General features: G+C 37.5%; 1 protein-coding gene across 1 annotated transcript in view; it reads left to right on the forward strand.

The window, feature by feature from the left end:
* Bmp5 (bone morphogenetic protein 5) overlaps positions 1 to 17,204 on the forward strand; it is a 121,601-nt gene extending 104,397 nt beyond the window's left edge. Inside the window, exons 5-7 of the mRNA XM_031344363.1 lie at positions 5,197 to 5,273; positions 10,700 to 10,810; positions 15,310 to 17,204. Coding sequence (XP_031200223.1) covers positions 5,197 to 5,273; positions 10,700 to 10,810; positions 15,310 to 15,459 — 338 coding nt within the window. The 3' untranslated portion in view covers positions 15,460 to 17,204. The remainder of the gene's footprint in view (positions 1 to 5,196; positions 5,274 to 10,699; positions 10,811 to 15,309) is intronic.
* The last annotated feature ends 582 nt before the right edge of the window (positions 17,205 to 17,786 follow it).

The raw sequence follows: 17,786 nt of genomic DNA on the forward strand, positions 1-17,786 counted from the left end.
TTGTTTATATAGGGATAGATGTGCTTTGGAGGGGAGAAAATTTGTGACACAAAACAGTAACTAATAAATTAACAGCTACCTGGAAGGTTTTCTTAGTTCCGTCTAGCCAAGTATCCCTGTAACAACACAAATGGCATTTCCAGGGGTTTGTGCACTAACTAGAGATTTGCTTACTGTCCACTTCAAATTTTATTACATTATGATCAATATAGGATACAGGGAGTTATTTCAAAATTTCTGAATTTTTAACAATTTATTTTCTGTCTCAGAATATACTTTTTATTACAGAAACTTCCATGACCTGCTGAATATTTATTTATTTATTTATTTTTTATTTATTTATTTATTTATTGAGACAGGGTTTCTCTGTGTAACCTTGGCTCTTCTAAAACTCACTCTGTAGATCAGGCTGACTTCAAACTCAGAAATCCACCTGCCTCTGTCTCCCAAGTGCTGGGATTAAAGGTGTGCTACAACTGCCTGGCATGAATATTTTTGTGTGTATAAACACACCCACACACACCCACACACACATCACTGGGTTTAGGGTGGAATATTCTGTAGATATCTGCTAATTCCATTTTATGTATGCCATTTAATTATGATGTTTCTGTTATTTTTCATCCAGATGATCTATCTACTGGAGAAAGTGGGATATTAAAATCACCTCCTATTAATAGTTTGATGTTAATCTGTTTCTTTAATCCCAGTAGTAAATTCTGTAAATGAAATTGTTTTCACCAGAGCTTGGTGCATATATATATATTTAGGATTGCAAGGTCTTCTTGATCAATTGTTCCCTTAAGTAGAATGAAGTGTCCTTGTCTATCTACTCAGACGTATTTCCATTTGTAGTCTAGTTCTTGAGGCATTAGGAGAGCAGTACTTGTTTGACTCCTGTTCTTTTTGTATGGAATTCTTCTTTCTATCCTTTCACTTCCGGGTGATAGCTATCTTTAAACCTGAGTTTCTTGGAGATAACAGAAAGGTAACGTTTTAAAAATCCATTCAAATAGCCATTGCCTTTTGATTGGAGAGTTAAGGCCATTAATATTTAAAGTTATTATTGAAAGCTATGTGTTGGTTGTAGTCATCTTGTTTGTTTTTTGTTTTTGTTTTTTTTTTTTGTTTTTGTTTTTTTGGTTTTTTGCTGGTTGTAGTCACACTTTGTGTCTGAGTAATTAAAGGAATTTCGAAAGTCTCTTGGTTTTGCTTACTCCTTACTTCTGTCCAAAATACTTCTTTCCATATTTTACTTATAGTTGTCTGATGGTTATGAATATCTTAGCCCATTTGGATCATGGAAAGCTTTTCTTTTTCCTTCAACTCTGGCACATAGTTTTTCTGGGCACAGTAATCTTGACTGACAGTTGTGATGTTTAGATCTTGGAATACATTGCTTCAGGTTCTTCTGGGTTCCAAAGTTTCCACTGTTTTTTCTAGTGGAATTTTCCTCTATATGCAATTTGTGTTCTTTCTTTTGCAACTTTCAAGAATCGTTCTTTCTTTCTGTGTATTTAGTGATAACTATGATTTACCATAGGGTCCTCTCTGGCATGCCTGTTGGGGTTCTGTATACTTCTTGCATCTCTGTGAATATGCTTTTCCTTAGTTTATGGACGTGTTCTATGATCTTATTGAAGATCTGGTTTTTGCCATTGACCTGTGATTATTTTCCCTCACCTATAATTTGAAGATTTTGTCTTTTGTTGGCATTTCACATTTTCAGCATGTTCCTTTCATGTGCTTAAAAAATTAAATTCTCTGCTAGTTTGTTCTAGTTCCTCTACTTATCTTCAAGTCCTAACCTGTCTTCTACTTGACCCATTCTACTAGTGGAATCCCTTGACTTTTCTAGTTGAGTGATTTAGTTTCTCAATTACAACTTCATTTCAGCTTAAGTTCTTGACAATGGTTTCTCTCCAATGAATTCAGTCATTTCATTCAGACTTATGTTTGTGTTTTCTTGCAAATCCACCAAATACTTTCTCACTTTGAGTTTATTCTTTATAATTTTTCTGAGCTGTTTGTGTCTTCTTTAAAGTCCTCATTTTTTTGACAAAGTTTATGACTTTTTTAAAAAAATTCTGTATCCTGGTGTTCATCTATAATTCTCACTGGAGAACATTTCTATAGGATTTGTGGATTTTTTTGGTGGAGTGGTGGTGGTGGTGTCTTTATGCTTAATATTATTTTTAATATGAGATCTAGTCATGTGATCTTTTGCTGCTTGTGTATTTGATGTGGACACAGCAGGCCAGGCTGGGGTTTAGGATGTGCCACCTGGTTTGAACCTGGAGCCTTGGAAAGATATATTTTAGTCTCATCAGGTTGGGTCAGGCTCTTCTTGTGAGTTCAGGTGTAGGTCTTAAAATTAAGTAATGTACAGGCAGGATAGGGCCAGTCAGACTCACCAGGCTTGCCCTATGCACAGGATGTGTGGGCCTGGCTGAGCCTGGAGAGGGACCTGGCACAAATAGCTCATGGTGATGAGAACTGGGAGAAGTTGTAAAGGGGAACATAGATATGTTGCATGTGCCTTCATGCAGTGTGGCCTGGCCTGAAGGGTCTGGGCCTGGTGATTTATAAAGTGGGTTAAGGAGCCCCAGGAGAAGATCAAGATTCCTGGCAATCTCTGAGCATACTGGGGCCGGGCACATGACTTCATCTGTAGACTTGTACATCAACAGCAGAACTATGTCCATTTTATTTAATCTCCTAAGGACTGCCAGTAGATATTTTTAAAGCTATAAACATCATTTCCTAGTCCTTCTTCCTGCAGCTTACTCTGCCAACTATTGAGAGTGAACTTAACTACAGATTTTGCTGATTTGGGTAAAGTATTTACTTCACTCAGTGCCTATTAATTTTTATTTCTGACAGTATAAGCATACAGGTATAACTCTGCATGACATCAGACTCTTGGAACAAGAATCCATTATAAATTTAATTGCTCATTACCTTTATGTAATATTATACATATGTGTATACATATATGTACATATATATCACAGTCTTTATGAAACTATATTAATGAAATATTTGGGCTTTTAAATTTTATTTATTTTCTTTTTTATAAACATGGAATTTTAATAACCATACATGTAGTTTATATTTATCATCTATCTATATTTCTGTCTGTCTGTCTATTATCTATCTATCTATCTATCTATCTATCTATCTATCTATCTATCTATCTATCTGCCTGTCTGTCTATCCATAAATGTGTGTATGTAATATATTCATTTTATATTTATGGTTAAAAACATACTTATTCACTGCCTGAATAAAACTATTGTATTATTAAGATTAAGGTAAAAGTTTCTCTGAAAATGAGAGGACAGAAACTAAAACAAAATTTTCTTTATTTCTCACTATTCATATATATTTATTCAACTATTACATAAGAAATATGTAATATTTCTACTACCTCATTTTCTAACCCGTTATCAAACAAATAGTCATGTGAAATAATTATAAAGATAACAGAGTCACCATTTGGTTTCTGGTTGGAGATTCTTTTATTTGCAATTTAGTCATTAAGTTGGAAGGTGAAATTGTGACAAAAAGTTTCTTTGGAGAAAGTTATCTATTTCTCTTTCATTTCCCTCTTTCACATTGGAAATAATACAAGTATTTTAAAATGTTATTTGTAAAAAGTGGGAGAGAATTCCAGAGGCAACATAAAATGTTTTGTAAAGTTTTACATTTAAAATGCATTTTACCATATTTCAGATGCAAAATCGAATTTTACATTTACATTTAATTTATTAAAACAATTATACAAATTTTAAGTTTTTTATAAATACATTGCAAAATATGTAATAGAAATACTATATCTGTCTTAAATTACTTATGAGAAACTGTAGGGAATAAATACATTAATTCACCAAATATTTATGAAGTGCATATTATGTATCAATTGCTATTTCTAGTAGTTGGTATCCATCAATGAACCAGAGTTAAACAGGTTTTTTGACTTGGTGAAGATTTATGCTAGGAGGAGAACAGAGATAAGAAGTAATGCATGTAATGAATAACCAATGGCAAAGAAGGTCACAGTGTGTAAGTGAAGCATAAATCACTTGTTTAGGTGATCAGAGAGATGGGGACTATTGGCGTCAGAGTTACAATATTAAATGTGCTAGTTAGTGAACAACCCTTTTGCAGAAGATGGTGTTTGAAAATTACTGAACAATACAGCACTTGTGGTGCTGATGTCCATGCAAGAAAATACCAGGAAAAGGCAACAGCAGCATCAGGGCCCTGAATGAGGTCCACATTCAACGGTGTGTGTAACAGGAGGAGGTAGTTGTTAAGAGTAGGACAAGGTGAGGGGGAGAACTATTGGAAATGAATGACAGAGGTAAGGGGACCAACTCACAGCAAGCCTGCATCCATTCTTCAGATAGCACGTGTTTGGTGATGCTTCTTTCAGACAAATATATAATTAACTTGGAAAAAAGCCCACTTAGCACTTTATTGTAGGGGTAGTAAGGGGAGAAAGAGTGCATTCATAAAATGGCAGTAATCTTGGCTAGTGATGGTAGCTTGGTCCACGAGCAATGAGGGAGACTGTGAGAAAGTGAGTTTGAAATCTATTTGAAAGTTGTGTGAGAGACTTCCTGACAGATTGAATGTGAGAATGAAGAGAAAAGGGAGTGGGTTCCCCGAGCTATTTGTCTGATTGATTTTTTTGCCTGGGTACTTCCATTAGCCATGGATGAAGATGCCTAAAGTAAATATGCATTTGAGTCTTATATTGACAGCACTTATTAAAGTAAGATCTCCAAAGACATTGGCATCTGCTTTGAAATTATCTATGCAGAAAATATTGTATTAACATGCAGCACATATTTATATAAAGCACCCCTATAGTAGGACTGAATTAATGAATGATCACACAGCTAAAGTTAGAACTCAGTGAATGGCAGCACCAGTCTATGACTGATGTATAGGTGGCAATAGAAATCTTTTCAGAAATAAAGCAAATAATATTATCTACATTCTACACATGAAAATTGATCGACAGCCAAAATTCTCAGTCGTGTCAAGTTCTTGTTTTACATCTTCAAATGCAATCTCTTCCAGAAACCTTATCTCTATATAATCTCATAACAGAAATTGTATACCTCTATGCCTAGTGGGCAGTCATTTGTTTAAAACCTGAGTTTTTGTTTTTCTTTAACCCCGTAGATTATAATACCAGTGAACAGAAACAAGCCTGCAAAAAGCATGAACTCTATGTGAGTTTCCGAGACCTAGGATGGCAGGTAAGATTGCATAATCTTGAATAAACTTGAATGCTTCTTTTCTGTTTATCTAAAATCCTTAGTCTAGTCTTTGTTAGTAATTGTTCCAATACCATAACCATTTTGAAGACTATTCAGCATGTGGTCCACACACATCATTTTCATTTCCTTATTATTTTTTCCTTATTGGAACATAATGAATTGAGTTTAACAACTATCTAGGGAACTATAACATTCTTAAATGTAACCTTTAAGAACGTATAAAAACAATACTGTCCTTTAAATATCCCAAGTCTTTTGTTTTGCATGAATCCGAGTCTCCCTCTGCAGACCAAGATGTCTTTGATTCCTTCTTCTGCTTCAGTGTCCCATGTACTAGGACTCTAGGCATGTGCCACCATACCCTGCATATATAATAAACATTTACCAATGTGTTTATTTATGTCCACACATGCGTGTGTTTGTCTGTGAGCATGTGTGAATGCTAGAAGAGATCATCATGTGTCTGGTCCCATCACTTTCCACCTTACTCTTTGAAATAGTTATCTCTCAACTGAGTCTGGAGCGCATTGTCTTTGGGGCTATGGTGGTTTCCAGGAAGGGCCAGTGATTGTCATGTCTCTCCTATGTTGTTTCTACAACGTAGAAAATCCTGGGATCACAAGCAAATATGACTGTAGAGGTAAATTGGTAAAATGCTCTGAGCTCCCAGTGGAAGATCACACTTCTCATCACCCGCCAGAGTTCTCTGGATTTGCGAATGAGAAGACACACATGCGCAGTGTAATTTTTAATATGCCTTACTAGCTCAATGACTGGGTCACTCTGGACCTCCATGTGGCTGACACACTCCCCTTTGATATTCCTGAGCTGATACTTGCTAAATCTGTATTTCATCTCTGCTACCCCAGACCCAACTGGGGGAGCACTTTCCTGGATTCTTACTTGTCATAGGGCTCTTTAGTCTGATCCTGGCTACCCCCTCATAGTGATTCTGTTTCTTCTCTCTCTGCATCTCTTTCCCAGGAATTCCAAAAGTCCCACCTTAGTCCTCCTGCCCAGCCATTGGCTGGTGGCTCTTTACTGACCTGTTAAAAAACCAACTGGTGGTAGGGACTTGCAGCAGATGTGTGAACTTCTGTGCAAGCACAAATCAAACGCCCAACATATTACCAGACATCCCTCAACCCTGTTCCCCTTGTCTCCCAGATTTTTACCTGGGTGTTGGGTATCCAAACTCTGGCCCTGTGCTTTCGCAGTCAGTGCTCTCACGTACTGAGCCTTCTTCACAGCATCTCTAGAACTTTAAATTTTATGAAGATAAAATACATGTTTGGATTATTATAAATGCCTACATTAGCTCCATTACCATCACAGTTCTGTTTAGGAAAGAGAAATTCCAACTATAAAGTTTTAATCTGAAACCAGGTTTGCAAGAATAGTTTTCTTTCACTTGAAACTTATTAGTTTTTAAAATATGCTTCACAAATGAGGTAAAAAGGAAATTTAAAAAAATATTTTTAACAGCTCTGAAAACAATTAAATATGAAGTTTTCAGATTTCTTTTGGTATTACAACAAATTCTCAATATATGAGCCACCTTCATAGTATTATATTCACAACATTAAAATAATGATACAAAATAATATTAACATGAAACTATATATTTGTTTCTATTGTATTTTCATTTTTAAATATTTTATTAGTTCTTGAAATTTTCATCTAGCATATTTTGATCACATTTCACTCTCCTTCCTTAACCCTTCCCAGGTCCAGCCCACTTCCTTACTCTTCCAACTTTACGTTTCTTAAAAAAGAAACCAAGACCAATTTGTGCTGCACAAATCTTTTAATAGCAACTTCTTTAGGGTGGGATTACATACACAGTCCCCTTCTCCACACTGGGATTTGGTCTGGCTTTGGGTCTTGTGCATGCTGTCCCAACTACTACAAGTGTGTCTTTCCCCTATTGTGTCCAGAAGACACTGTTTGTAGTCACCCACAGCCTCTGGCTTTTCATATCTTTCTGCTCCTACTTCCACCGTGTGAGCTTTGGAAGGAGGTGGGTGTAGTATATATATTCCATCTAGGGCTGATCATTCTGTAGTCTCTTGTCTAGGATGGATGTCTGTGTTAATCACTGTTGACTGCAGTATAAACTTCTGTGATGAGGACCGAGAGGTACAGTAGCCTATGGGTATAACAAACCATTAGGAGTTGGTTAACACTGTGTCTATTTAGCAGCATTATACCAGTAAATTCTCCCCTGGAGCCAGGTAAGTTTCATCTTTTAGAATGTGACATATCCAATAGGAAAGTGGTTGGTTATTCCTAGAACATTAGAACCACTATTGCACCTGTGGGCATGTCTTGGCAGGCTAGTCATCATTATATCTGATATTGTTCACAGTTGTTTATTTTCTTTCTTTTTTTCTCAATGTTTAATTGCTTTGGTTCTTCACACAGTCTAGATATTAATCCTCTGTTAGATACACAGCTGGTAAAGCCTTTTCCCCATTCTGTAGGTTGCCCTTCAATGGAGTGATGGTGTCCTCTGTTGCAAAGAAAGTCAAAATTTATGATTAAAATTTTATTATGAATAATTATATATATATACATATATATATTTGTTTCTCTGGGAATGAGAAAATTATGAGACACTTTTTAACTTCCTAAAAGTTGTACAGTATTCAGGACTTTGCTTTGATTAATTTCATCTAAAAAGATTGTAGATGAATATAAGGATGAAAAGAAAAACAGGAGATCAAAGAGATGGTAAAGCTTCATCAGCTCGCAAGAGCCTTGACAGTAGGAATGAGTTATGAAGCAGGGATGAGGACGAGCTCAATTCTGTTCTCCATGTCTTTTCCCACTGAAGCCTGCATGGCCTTTTGATTTGACCTGACTAGGGCAACAGGGCAATGAAAAAATGGCAGATGTGCTTATGGAAAAGTTGGGATCAGGTGAACTGTGTGCTCTGATGGAGAGACACCAGCAGCAGCCCAGAGACTCAGCACGTTTATTATATGAAGCATGAATGAAGAAGGGCAGAGCTAGCTAATACGTGTGTGTGTGTGTGTGTGTGTGTGTGTGTGTTGTGGTCTTTGTAGGGGAGCTGAGTCCAGCTGCAGTTATCCTTGAGGAGGAAGTTGTAGCTGATGATTTCTGCACACACTGTCAACATCTGTACTTATACCAATGGAAGGTCTTGCTATTCCTGTGAGTCTGAGGTCCTGGAGTCTTTGACAAGGACATGTTCATGATAGTAATACGCATTCCCCCTAGACTTCATTTGCCTCCCATTTCTTATTACTTAGATGTTCAGAGTCCCAAGGTGTTTTGTTGCAGTGCTCAATACCAGACTGTAAGGATGACAGAAAGGAAGAACAAAGAGCCACTTTGCCTGACAAGGGACATTTTAACAAGTTAGTGTGACTGAAACTCTGAAGCTCATCAAAGACAGTTCTTATTAGCAGTGGGGACGATGTGCCCCTAAGCCTTTTGGATTTCTAGGGTATGCCAATATAATTGGGCCATATCTGCAATATTGCTATTGTGTTCAAACCCCTGGAAGTGGGTTTTAATTAATTACCAATTTTATTTGCTTTCATTATAAGAGTTGCTGTCACACATATGTGTTGGCAATCCATGTGACATATCAAATTTTGTCTGATCTCAGGGCTGCAACCCTCCCTTATTCATACTGAGTGCACTGAGATCAGCAATTGACTGATAATATTAAAAAGATTGGTGACAGCTACCAATTTCCATAGTTTCATACAAGATCCATGTCTAGCCGGAGATTGGATGAATGCCAAAATAGTGTACCATTACTTTGGTGAAGCCATTATATACTGTGGAGGCCTCAAGTTCTAGGGGTTCTAATTTTTTCACATTTAACATGGGTACCATTCCATAGCAGGGTGGCTCTCCAGGTCTTTTTAAAAAGAATGCCCTAAGGGGATGATAAAGGAAAAACACATTTGAGCACTCCAAATAGTTGAATAGAGCCCAGTGGGACTTCATGTTGTTAAAGGAGTGTCCTCAACAAATGCATAGTCATTAATATAAACAGGTGACCAAGCTGCTGGGTGGATACATAGATCCAGAAGGATCCTCTTTGGGCAGAACTTATGTGCATGGGCACCACTACCAGCCATATCAGAAATATAACCCCTGGGATATTTCCCAACCCTGGCCTCCTGGTCTTTTCTCTGACATTTGATTTTGATTCTGTGGATCAGACTGCCCCCCAACAGGAGAGGAGTTAAGACCATTAGCATCCCCATCTGGATCTCTTTCCCTAAACAAAGTTTACTGTCAAGGAGTGAGTTTACTTTCCTTAAGCCTCTCTGCAACCCACATCCTGCAATTCTGCCTTGGGTCTGAAGACTCATAGTTCTCTTTCCGCAGTAGGAGTGTCTGGGTATACCTTCTCAACATAGTTTAAACATGATAGCATTTTCACCTTACTTCACAGTTCCTCAGAATCCACCTTAAAGCACAAACTGTCTACCTCCAGATTCTTTCTCCTCATCCCATGGTACCCACCCTACTTACAGAGCTGCTTTCTTTATGCACTTGCCCTTGCCTCTGTAGTTTTCCCTGGCATGACCAATGTGTGTTCCCTGTTGTCAAGGACCTACACTGGATACCACCTGTCTTGGCCTAAGGGGCTTTGGAATGAAGAAGTGACAGATGTATAAACAGACAAGCTGGGATCGGGTGGGTCATGTGCTTTGATGGAGACATAGCAGCAGCCAGGAAACTCAGAACTTATTATATCCAGGCGAACAAGACGGAGGTGTGCTAACTGATCCTGATAGGGGTCTCTGGAGGGCAGCAGTCTTAGCCTGTATTCATCCTGGAGGAGGAAGCTGTGGTTGATACTTTCTGCACATGTTGTCAACATTCATACTTCAACTTGGGGATGCCTTACCATTCCTCTAAGCTTGACACAGGGAATGTCTTGCCATTCCGCTAGCCCATCCTAGGGAAGTCCTTGCCATTCCCATAAATCACTGGGGTCCTTGACATGGCTGTGCTTATGTCAATAACACAGATTTCCTCAAGACTTCATCCACTCCCCACATTTTCTGGTTCACTTGAATGACCCAGAGTTAATCATTCCCTGTTTAAACAATATTTAGAACGTTATTTTGTGATCGTAGTTTTATTCTCAAATGCTGAATGATTAATGTATAGTAAGTTTTATATAGTAACCTCTTGGGGGAAATTAGAAAGGACAATTTTTTTGTGAAAATATTTATACTTTAGTTGAAAATTTCAACTAAAATTTAAAAATGTAGGAGAAGTGGAACTTTTAGAATAATTGTTGGACTAAGAAAGGAAACTTATTCAGGTTGAGTATCTTTGAGTACTGCTTAAGAATTATCTGTCTTTCCTTTCATCTAGATGACTATTTTTCTTGCTTTTGTACATTTTAGGACTGGATCATAGCACCAGAAGGGTATGCTGCATTTTACTGTGATGGAGAATGTTCGTTTCCACTTAATGCCCATATGAATGCCACCAACCATGCCATAGTCCAGACTCTGGTATGTTCTAAGCTTATGGGATAAAGGGTGGTTTATAATACAAACACCGTATAGAATTGCTTTAAAGAAAATTTAATTATCAACCTCAAGTTCTTAAATTCCTTTGTAACTTGTAGCTGGAGTAGCAATTATGGATATAGTAAGAAATTAAGATTGACTTAAATCAATAGTCCTGGTCTCAGATTTGGTATAAATTCAGCTGGGAAAACTGAAGTAATTAAATAATTTTGCTATGCTGCATAGATTTTATTACTGCACGGTGATTAACTAGATGAGGTTTTAAACTGTAAATTAATTAGTACTCTTTACTGAAACATTGACTAACAGCTGCATGAACTTCATTCGAGAGCTTTTGATGTAATTATTTAGGCAAGTTTTTAATATTGTATTACAGTCACTGAAAATAATATATGTGTAATAGAATAATTTCTATTGATATTTCCATATCCTCACTTCCTTTCCTTTTCTGTTATTTTTTCAAGGAAAATTTCCTTCCTACTTTCTTCTTCCATACTTCCATATATTTAGAAAGGATTAATTTCTAGTATGCTCAGCATCTTCTTGTGCATGAGATAGGAACACTGAATCAGTGACCTGGGATTATACTACATCTATTGAACATGCACAGCCTCTCCAAGCATCTTGATGTGTCAATGGGATAGACTCTGGAAAACAGCAGTCTCTTAGGAGGTGCACTAGATTATGTTATAGAATTGCTATTTAGTATCTGGGTTAATATGAAAACCGTGATTATGTATCTGGGAGAAGAAGAAGAGAACATAGTTTTAGAATCAGGAAGCCATGATAGAAGTAGAGTTGTTTTGCTGATGGCAGAATGATGCTATTGTTTGAGGGAGGCTTATTTAGGAAGCTCTGCTCCAAACTCAGAATTTACATTTGACCTTAAAATTTTACCTTTCCCCTTCATCCATTTGAGCTCGAAAGCTGATGGACAGAGTAGCTAGTTTCTAAATAAGGATTCATATAAATATCATATAATATATAAACAGACATATCAAGTCCTTAAATACCTTGATGTTTACCTGCGATTACTTTCCTTCTGAAGATTCATTTTTACTCAGGGAAGATGTTCTACAATACCCCTGGAGTGGTTGTGAACCTCTCATCATGGTTCTGCGAACTGAATTCCTGCCAGAGGAATGTGCACTCTTAACCACTGAGCCACCTCTCCAGACCCATGCCCAGCTTGTTTGCTTGTTTGTTTCTCTTGAGTGCTGGGGGTCGGGGTGGGATCAAACTCAGGTCTCCACGCTTGCAGAGCAAACACTTTATCAACGGAGGAGGCATCTCCCTGCCCCTTCTCACACTCGTCTGCCAGGTCATCTCTCTCTTTTAGACTTAGTCCTCCTTTGCCTGACCCTTACGTTGGACTGAGCTTCCTGCTCTGCCTTGCCATGAACCCAGCACTAGTCTGTAAGCTCATCACAGCACAGTCGTCTCTACAGCTGATGTGTCTGGCCCTCCCAGTGTGCCTTTACAGCTCCTTGATTTGTCACCTTTACCCCTGTCCCTGTACATTCGCAAGTGTTACACAGGTGGCCCAAAGTACGTGTTAGCTGGTCTCAGGGGAGCCACCAATGGTATATTTTCCTGGGAAATCCTTTTCATTTCCTGGGATCACTCTTGACTTTAAGATACTGTAGTCTAGCCTTTCCTGGAGTGCTCGTCTACGGTGGGTAAGCATGGATTTGATTAAAATTTTTAGAAATAAAACCAGGGAGAGGAAAAGAAAGAAAGCAAAAAAAGTATTTTGATAGCCACATATAAAATGTTCTTTTCATGAGATAGGCTACTTTAATGATAGTGTGTGAGGCATAAAGTAAATCCCCGGGGAAAATTAAAGTCAGATGTGCCTGCTCCTCATAAATACTCCTTAATATGGGTTAGTATCCTTGAGCAATGGGGAGCAGGTAGGCTCTGAGAAGATGCTGTACTCAGATTTCTACTGGTAGATTGTGAGGCACGGTGCTGATTCATCTTTTGAAGGGACAGTATGGTCACTATGTATGTAGTGACAGAGAGGAGGAAGAGCTACTTTTAGTTTATGTGCTGAATAGTTTTATGTCACCTTGACACAAGCGACACAACCTAGAATTGTGTCAGATTGCCTGTGACGAAGGGTGCATTTTCTTGATTGATGATCAATATGGGAGGGTTCAGCTCAGTGTGGGTGGGCCACCTCTGGGCTAATGGTATGGGGTGCTAAGAGATAGACTGAGTAAGCATAATGGGCAAGCCAGAAGGCAGCATTTCTTTATGGCCCTTACCTCAGCTCTTGCCTCCAGATTCCTGCCCTGATTTCATTTCCTTGGATGATGGATTACAGGTTGTAAAATGGAATAATCTCTTTTTTCTCCAAGTTGCCTTTGGTCACAATGCACTATTGCAGCAATAGAAACTTTAACAAGACAACTTATAAAACAATGCTACTTGATTTCTCAAAAAATTCTTGATCTGTTTTTGTTTTCATTTGTAAAATAATAATGCCTGAGTAAGAAAACAGAATTCTGTTTCTTTAGACACACATTCAATATATCAAAGTTCCCTCAGGCTAAGCATGAATACTAATAAAAAAAAAAATCCTTCTTCAAATTATCCTCTTTGCTTATTTATTTTTTCTTATAAATATATAAATAAGTCTTTTTGTTTTATGGTTATAGTCTAGAAGTGGTATTAAAGGAAAAAACAAAAGAAATTTTGATGTGAAATTGGAAGACTGTTCTCTGACTCAGTTATTGCCCTGTTATATTAATACATCATTACAAAACTCAAGTTCATGGACAAGTTTGACTTTTGTGTTTCTGGTATTGTAAATGTTTTTGCATTTGTTCTGTGAAGCATGTGGAGCAACAAGACAGGCATGCTTTTTGTTAAGGAAGAACATGTTAGTGACTAATACGTTTGAAGAATCATTCAAGAGCAATCCATTTTGTTTGGAGTTGCTGCTCATTGAGGCTGCCAAGGCCACTGAAACCTGGGGCTTATCAATCATGCCTTGCGGGTTACGGGAGATGAAGCTGCTGAGGAATGTAAGCTGCATCTGAAATCCGGAGAAGCCCTCCAACTTTTAGTTTTGTGAGGTCCTAGGAAATTTCAAGGTCATGTGGGATCACTCATTTGTTCTGTGTTTCTGCTCGCACGTAGGCCTCATAGACCATTTTCAGCCAGGACACTGTGAAGCCAAAACTTTAAGAGGCTGTGTTTGCTCTTTTGTAGATCCCTTAAGGCTACATGGGGACTTCCCATAAACTCCTTTGGGGAAAGGGCCAGAGTAGGTGGGAGCCATATTCTGACTTCTAGCTCAATTATTATAACTTATAGGCAAACTTCCAGTGTGATCAAAATGAGCCCTGAGCTTTTATTTAAGCATTTCACTTTTCCACACAGCTATGTTTTCAATCTCTTAAGGAGAATGGATATTCAATTTGTGAACTATCTGGATCCCTTGCTTCAGTTTCAGCTTGCTTTTTGGCAGTTTTCTACAGTGTATAGGGAAAGGAAAATAATGTTAAACTCCAGTCAGTCTGCTAAAAAAGAGTTGAAATCATTGCTCTCAAACAGGTACTAGATTTTTTTTTAAAAAAAATTCTTATTCTCTCACACATTACAGGGCACCACAGTTTCCCCCCCTGTCTCCTCACAGCCCCTCCCCCACCTCCTCTCTCTCAGATCCACTCCTCCTGTTTCCCTTAAAAAAAAAGAAAGAAGAAAAAAAGAATGAATGAACAAATGAACAAAAGAGAGAAAGGAAGAAAGAGAGAAAGGGAGAAAGAAAGGAAGAGAGAAAGAAAGAAAAAAAGAGGAAGAGGGAAAAATAAGCCTCTCAGGGATATCTAGTGAACATGGCCTACCAGGATGTAATAAGACTGGGCACAAACCCTCATATCACAGTTGGCTATAACAACCCAGTAGGAGGAAAAGGCTCCTGAGTTCAGGCAAAACAAATATAGATTTTATTTCATTGTAGTTTTTAGCTTATCTTTCCTATGGAAAAGTAAATGTTGGCACAATGTCTGTGATGTCTCGCTAAACTATCCTATTACAATATTTTGCAGACTTAGGACTTTCTGTAGTCCAAGAGTCTCTTCACTGACTTGAGCCTATAACCTCTGTTACTGGTAGTGTATGTAGAAGATCCTGGGTCAATTGTAAGCACAGCAATACAAAATGTTATGCTTTTCTCTCAGAAAAATTCTGCTGAATATCCCTTCCAGAGCTTGCCTTATTTGATGAACTGCATTTCAAGCCCCACCTCCCATACTTAGAACTGTTGGTTTGATTCTTAGTGACTGTTGATTGAGAATACATCCTGTCAATCATCAGACCTGAGCCTAGTCATCTATGGGGTATAAAGGAGTTAGGCGATGAATTCCCTCATCAAACAGTTGTGATATAAACAACATATTCTTAAAGATGTAAATAAAATGTTTATCCCATTTCTCTAAAAGACACATTTTTTTTCCTTCTTTCTTTGCCAGGTACACCTGATGTTTCCTGACCATGTTCCCAAGCCTTGTTGTGCTCCAACCAAACTAAATGCCATCTCGGTCCTGTACTTTGATGACAGCTCCAATGTAATTTTGAAAAAGTACAGAAATATGGTAGTACGTTCATGTGGCTGCCACTAGCTGGAAGCATTTGTGATAATAACAGATCTGTGTTATGTCCATGACTGCAATAAATAGCAGGGAAATGGGGAATTTCCTAAAACCGATCTGGGTCATTCCATCTCTCCATGTATGATAGCATGTATATACACTTCTTATTTATTTAAAATTATATATTCTCTTTTGGATACCTAACCAGTAAAACCTGTTAAAGATCCCCATATTATATAATAGATTCCTATTCTAACTTTTGTTGGGGTATGATGAGTCCAGTTTAATTCTGTGCCAACATTTTTCTCAAGGCTAATATACATAATTTTCGGATATTAAGTAGAACTCCTTTGACAGTTTAATGCTGAAGGGAAATGAATACATCTGACATATTGCACTAACTAAAACTAAAACAGACCATCTAGAAATAAAGTAACTAACAACCAAAATTTAAATTTAAATTTAAAAAAAGAAAACCACGTCGTTTACCATTTGTGCTTTTTTGGCTAAAGTAAAATGTTGAACTGGATTTGAATTAGTGAACAACAGTAGGTGGGACACAGAAGCCGGAACACTGTGGAATTCTTTTAACTGTTCTCTTTAATGGAATTGGTGGAACTCTAAGAACATGCTCCTTCTTGCTTCCAACTGGCAGATTTTTTTTTTCATTTTTGTTTTTGTTTTGTTTTTGCAAGAAGGTTAAAGCTTTAGGATTGACTTTATGTCTACCTGTTTCCAAACTGACACAAAAAATTACCTCAAATAAATCAGCCCGGCCATTGTCTACAACACGACTGCTACAGTGGGTTTTTTCTTTCTTGTTTAAAACTTAATCCAAAATAAAGAAATAATCTCATGCGCTCCATTACACTCCTTCCAGACAAGAGTCACTTCATGCATAAAATGTGCCGGAACTCATCACGCCAACACAGTCTCTTGCTGTCACTTGCCTTTATAATGGACATTGCCAGCTGATGTGATATAAGGGATTTTATTTAGGGTGAGAGCATTGACATTAAGCTGAAAAAAAAAAATCGCAGAGTGGCTTTGACAGAATCACCATTTTAAAACAGCTAAATCTTGTTTTCCACATTTTTGGGAATAAGCTCAGTGAAAAACCCCAAGTTTTACAAAGGGATTTTGGGAAACTTCCTTCAAGCATGAATAAGAGTGACAGGGAAGGTTTTAGGGTGGTGTGAAAGTGTGGTGTGTGTGTGTGTGTGCGTGTGTGTGTGCATGTGCGTGTGAGTGTGCGTGAATGCATGTGCCTGCATGTGCAACTGTGTGCACATGCTTTTCCCTCCGATGTTTATTTATTTTATCTCTGTTGGAACGGTGACTGGTTACCAAGGTCTTTCTCCAGCCCACACTGATTTTCTGAGGTGTGGGTCTCTAGTTGATCACTTACAACTTTTTGTAAGCTCTGTGGTGAAGGCTTATAGCAATCGACTGAAAATATTCACGGAGCACCGTTTCCAACTCACTGTTTGTAGCTCTCAAGCAAGAATCCATCGTTAATAATTTCCAAACATTGTGGCTTGTTTGTAATTCAGATATTTTACAATGTTGTTTTAAAACACAGTTTACAGAATAGAAACTATGGTATTGATGATATTGGGGGATGCATTAAGTAATATATTTTTAGTTAATAAGTTAATAGTGTATCAATGACAATAAGACTAGAGATTAAGAAATAGAATTCTATTATATTATTCTTTAAATGTACTACTTGGATGTATGTTTACATTTAAAATATATTAAACTCATGATGCCAACCTCTGTTGTGGTTCGTGTGTGTGTTTGTGTGTATGTATGTGGGATAGTTCATTATTAAAAAAATAAAATGTAAATGTATCCTAGACTAAAATATTTATCAGATGTAAAATGTTTCTTAATTATATAAGTCATTAATTGCTTTCAGTTGATGACGCTCTTTCTATCTGTGAGATAACTTCTCACAGTTAACTCACTAATAAGTGGACTAAAACACCAATCTCTGATTTATAGCTTTTAAAAAAAATGTCCAAACTTTAAAGACATATTTAAAATATCAAGGATGGGCTGGTGAGATGGCTCAGCAGGTAAGAGCACCAATTGCTCTCCCGAAGGTCATGAGTTCATATCCCAGCAACCACATGGTGGCTCACAACCACTTGTAATGAGATCTGAGGCCCTCTTCTGGTGCATCTGAAGACAGCTGCAGTGTACTTGTAATAAGTAAATAATAAATCTTTAAAAAAAATAAAATATCAAGGATAATTAAGAGTGGAAAAACATTTTATTTTATTTTTTCTTGTTCATATAGAACAAGAAATAAGGAGGGTGATACTAGGGACTGCAGCGATGGCTCAGTGACG

Source organism: Mastomys coucha, unplaced genomic scaffold, assembly GCF_008632895.1.
Source record: "Mastomys coucha isolate ucsf_1 unplaced genomic scaffold, UCSF_Mcou_1 pScaffold23, whole genome shotgun sequence".
Taxonomy (NCBI): domain Eukaryota; kingdom Metazoa; phylum Chordata; class Mammalia; order Rodentia; family Muridae; genus Mastomys; species Mastomys coucha.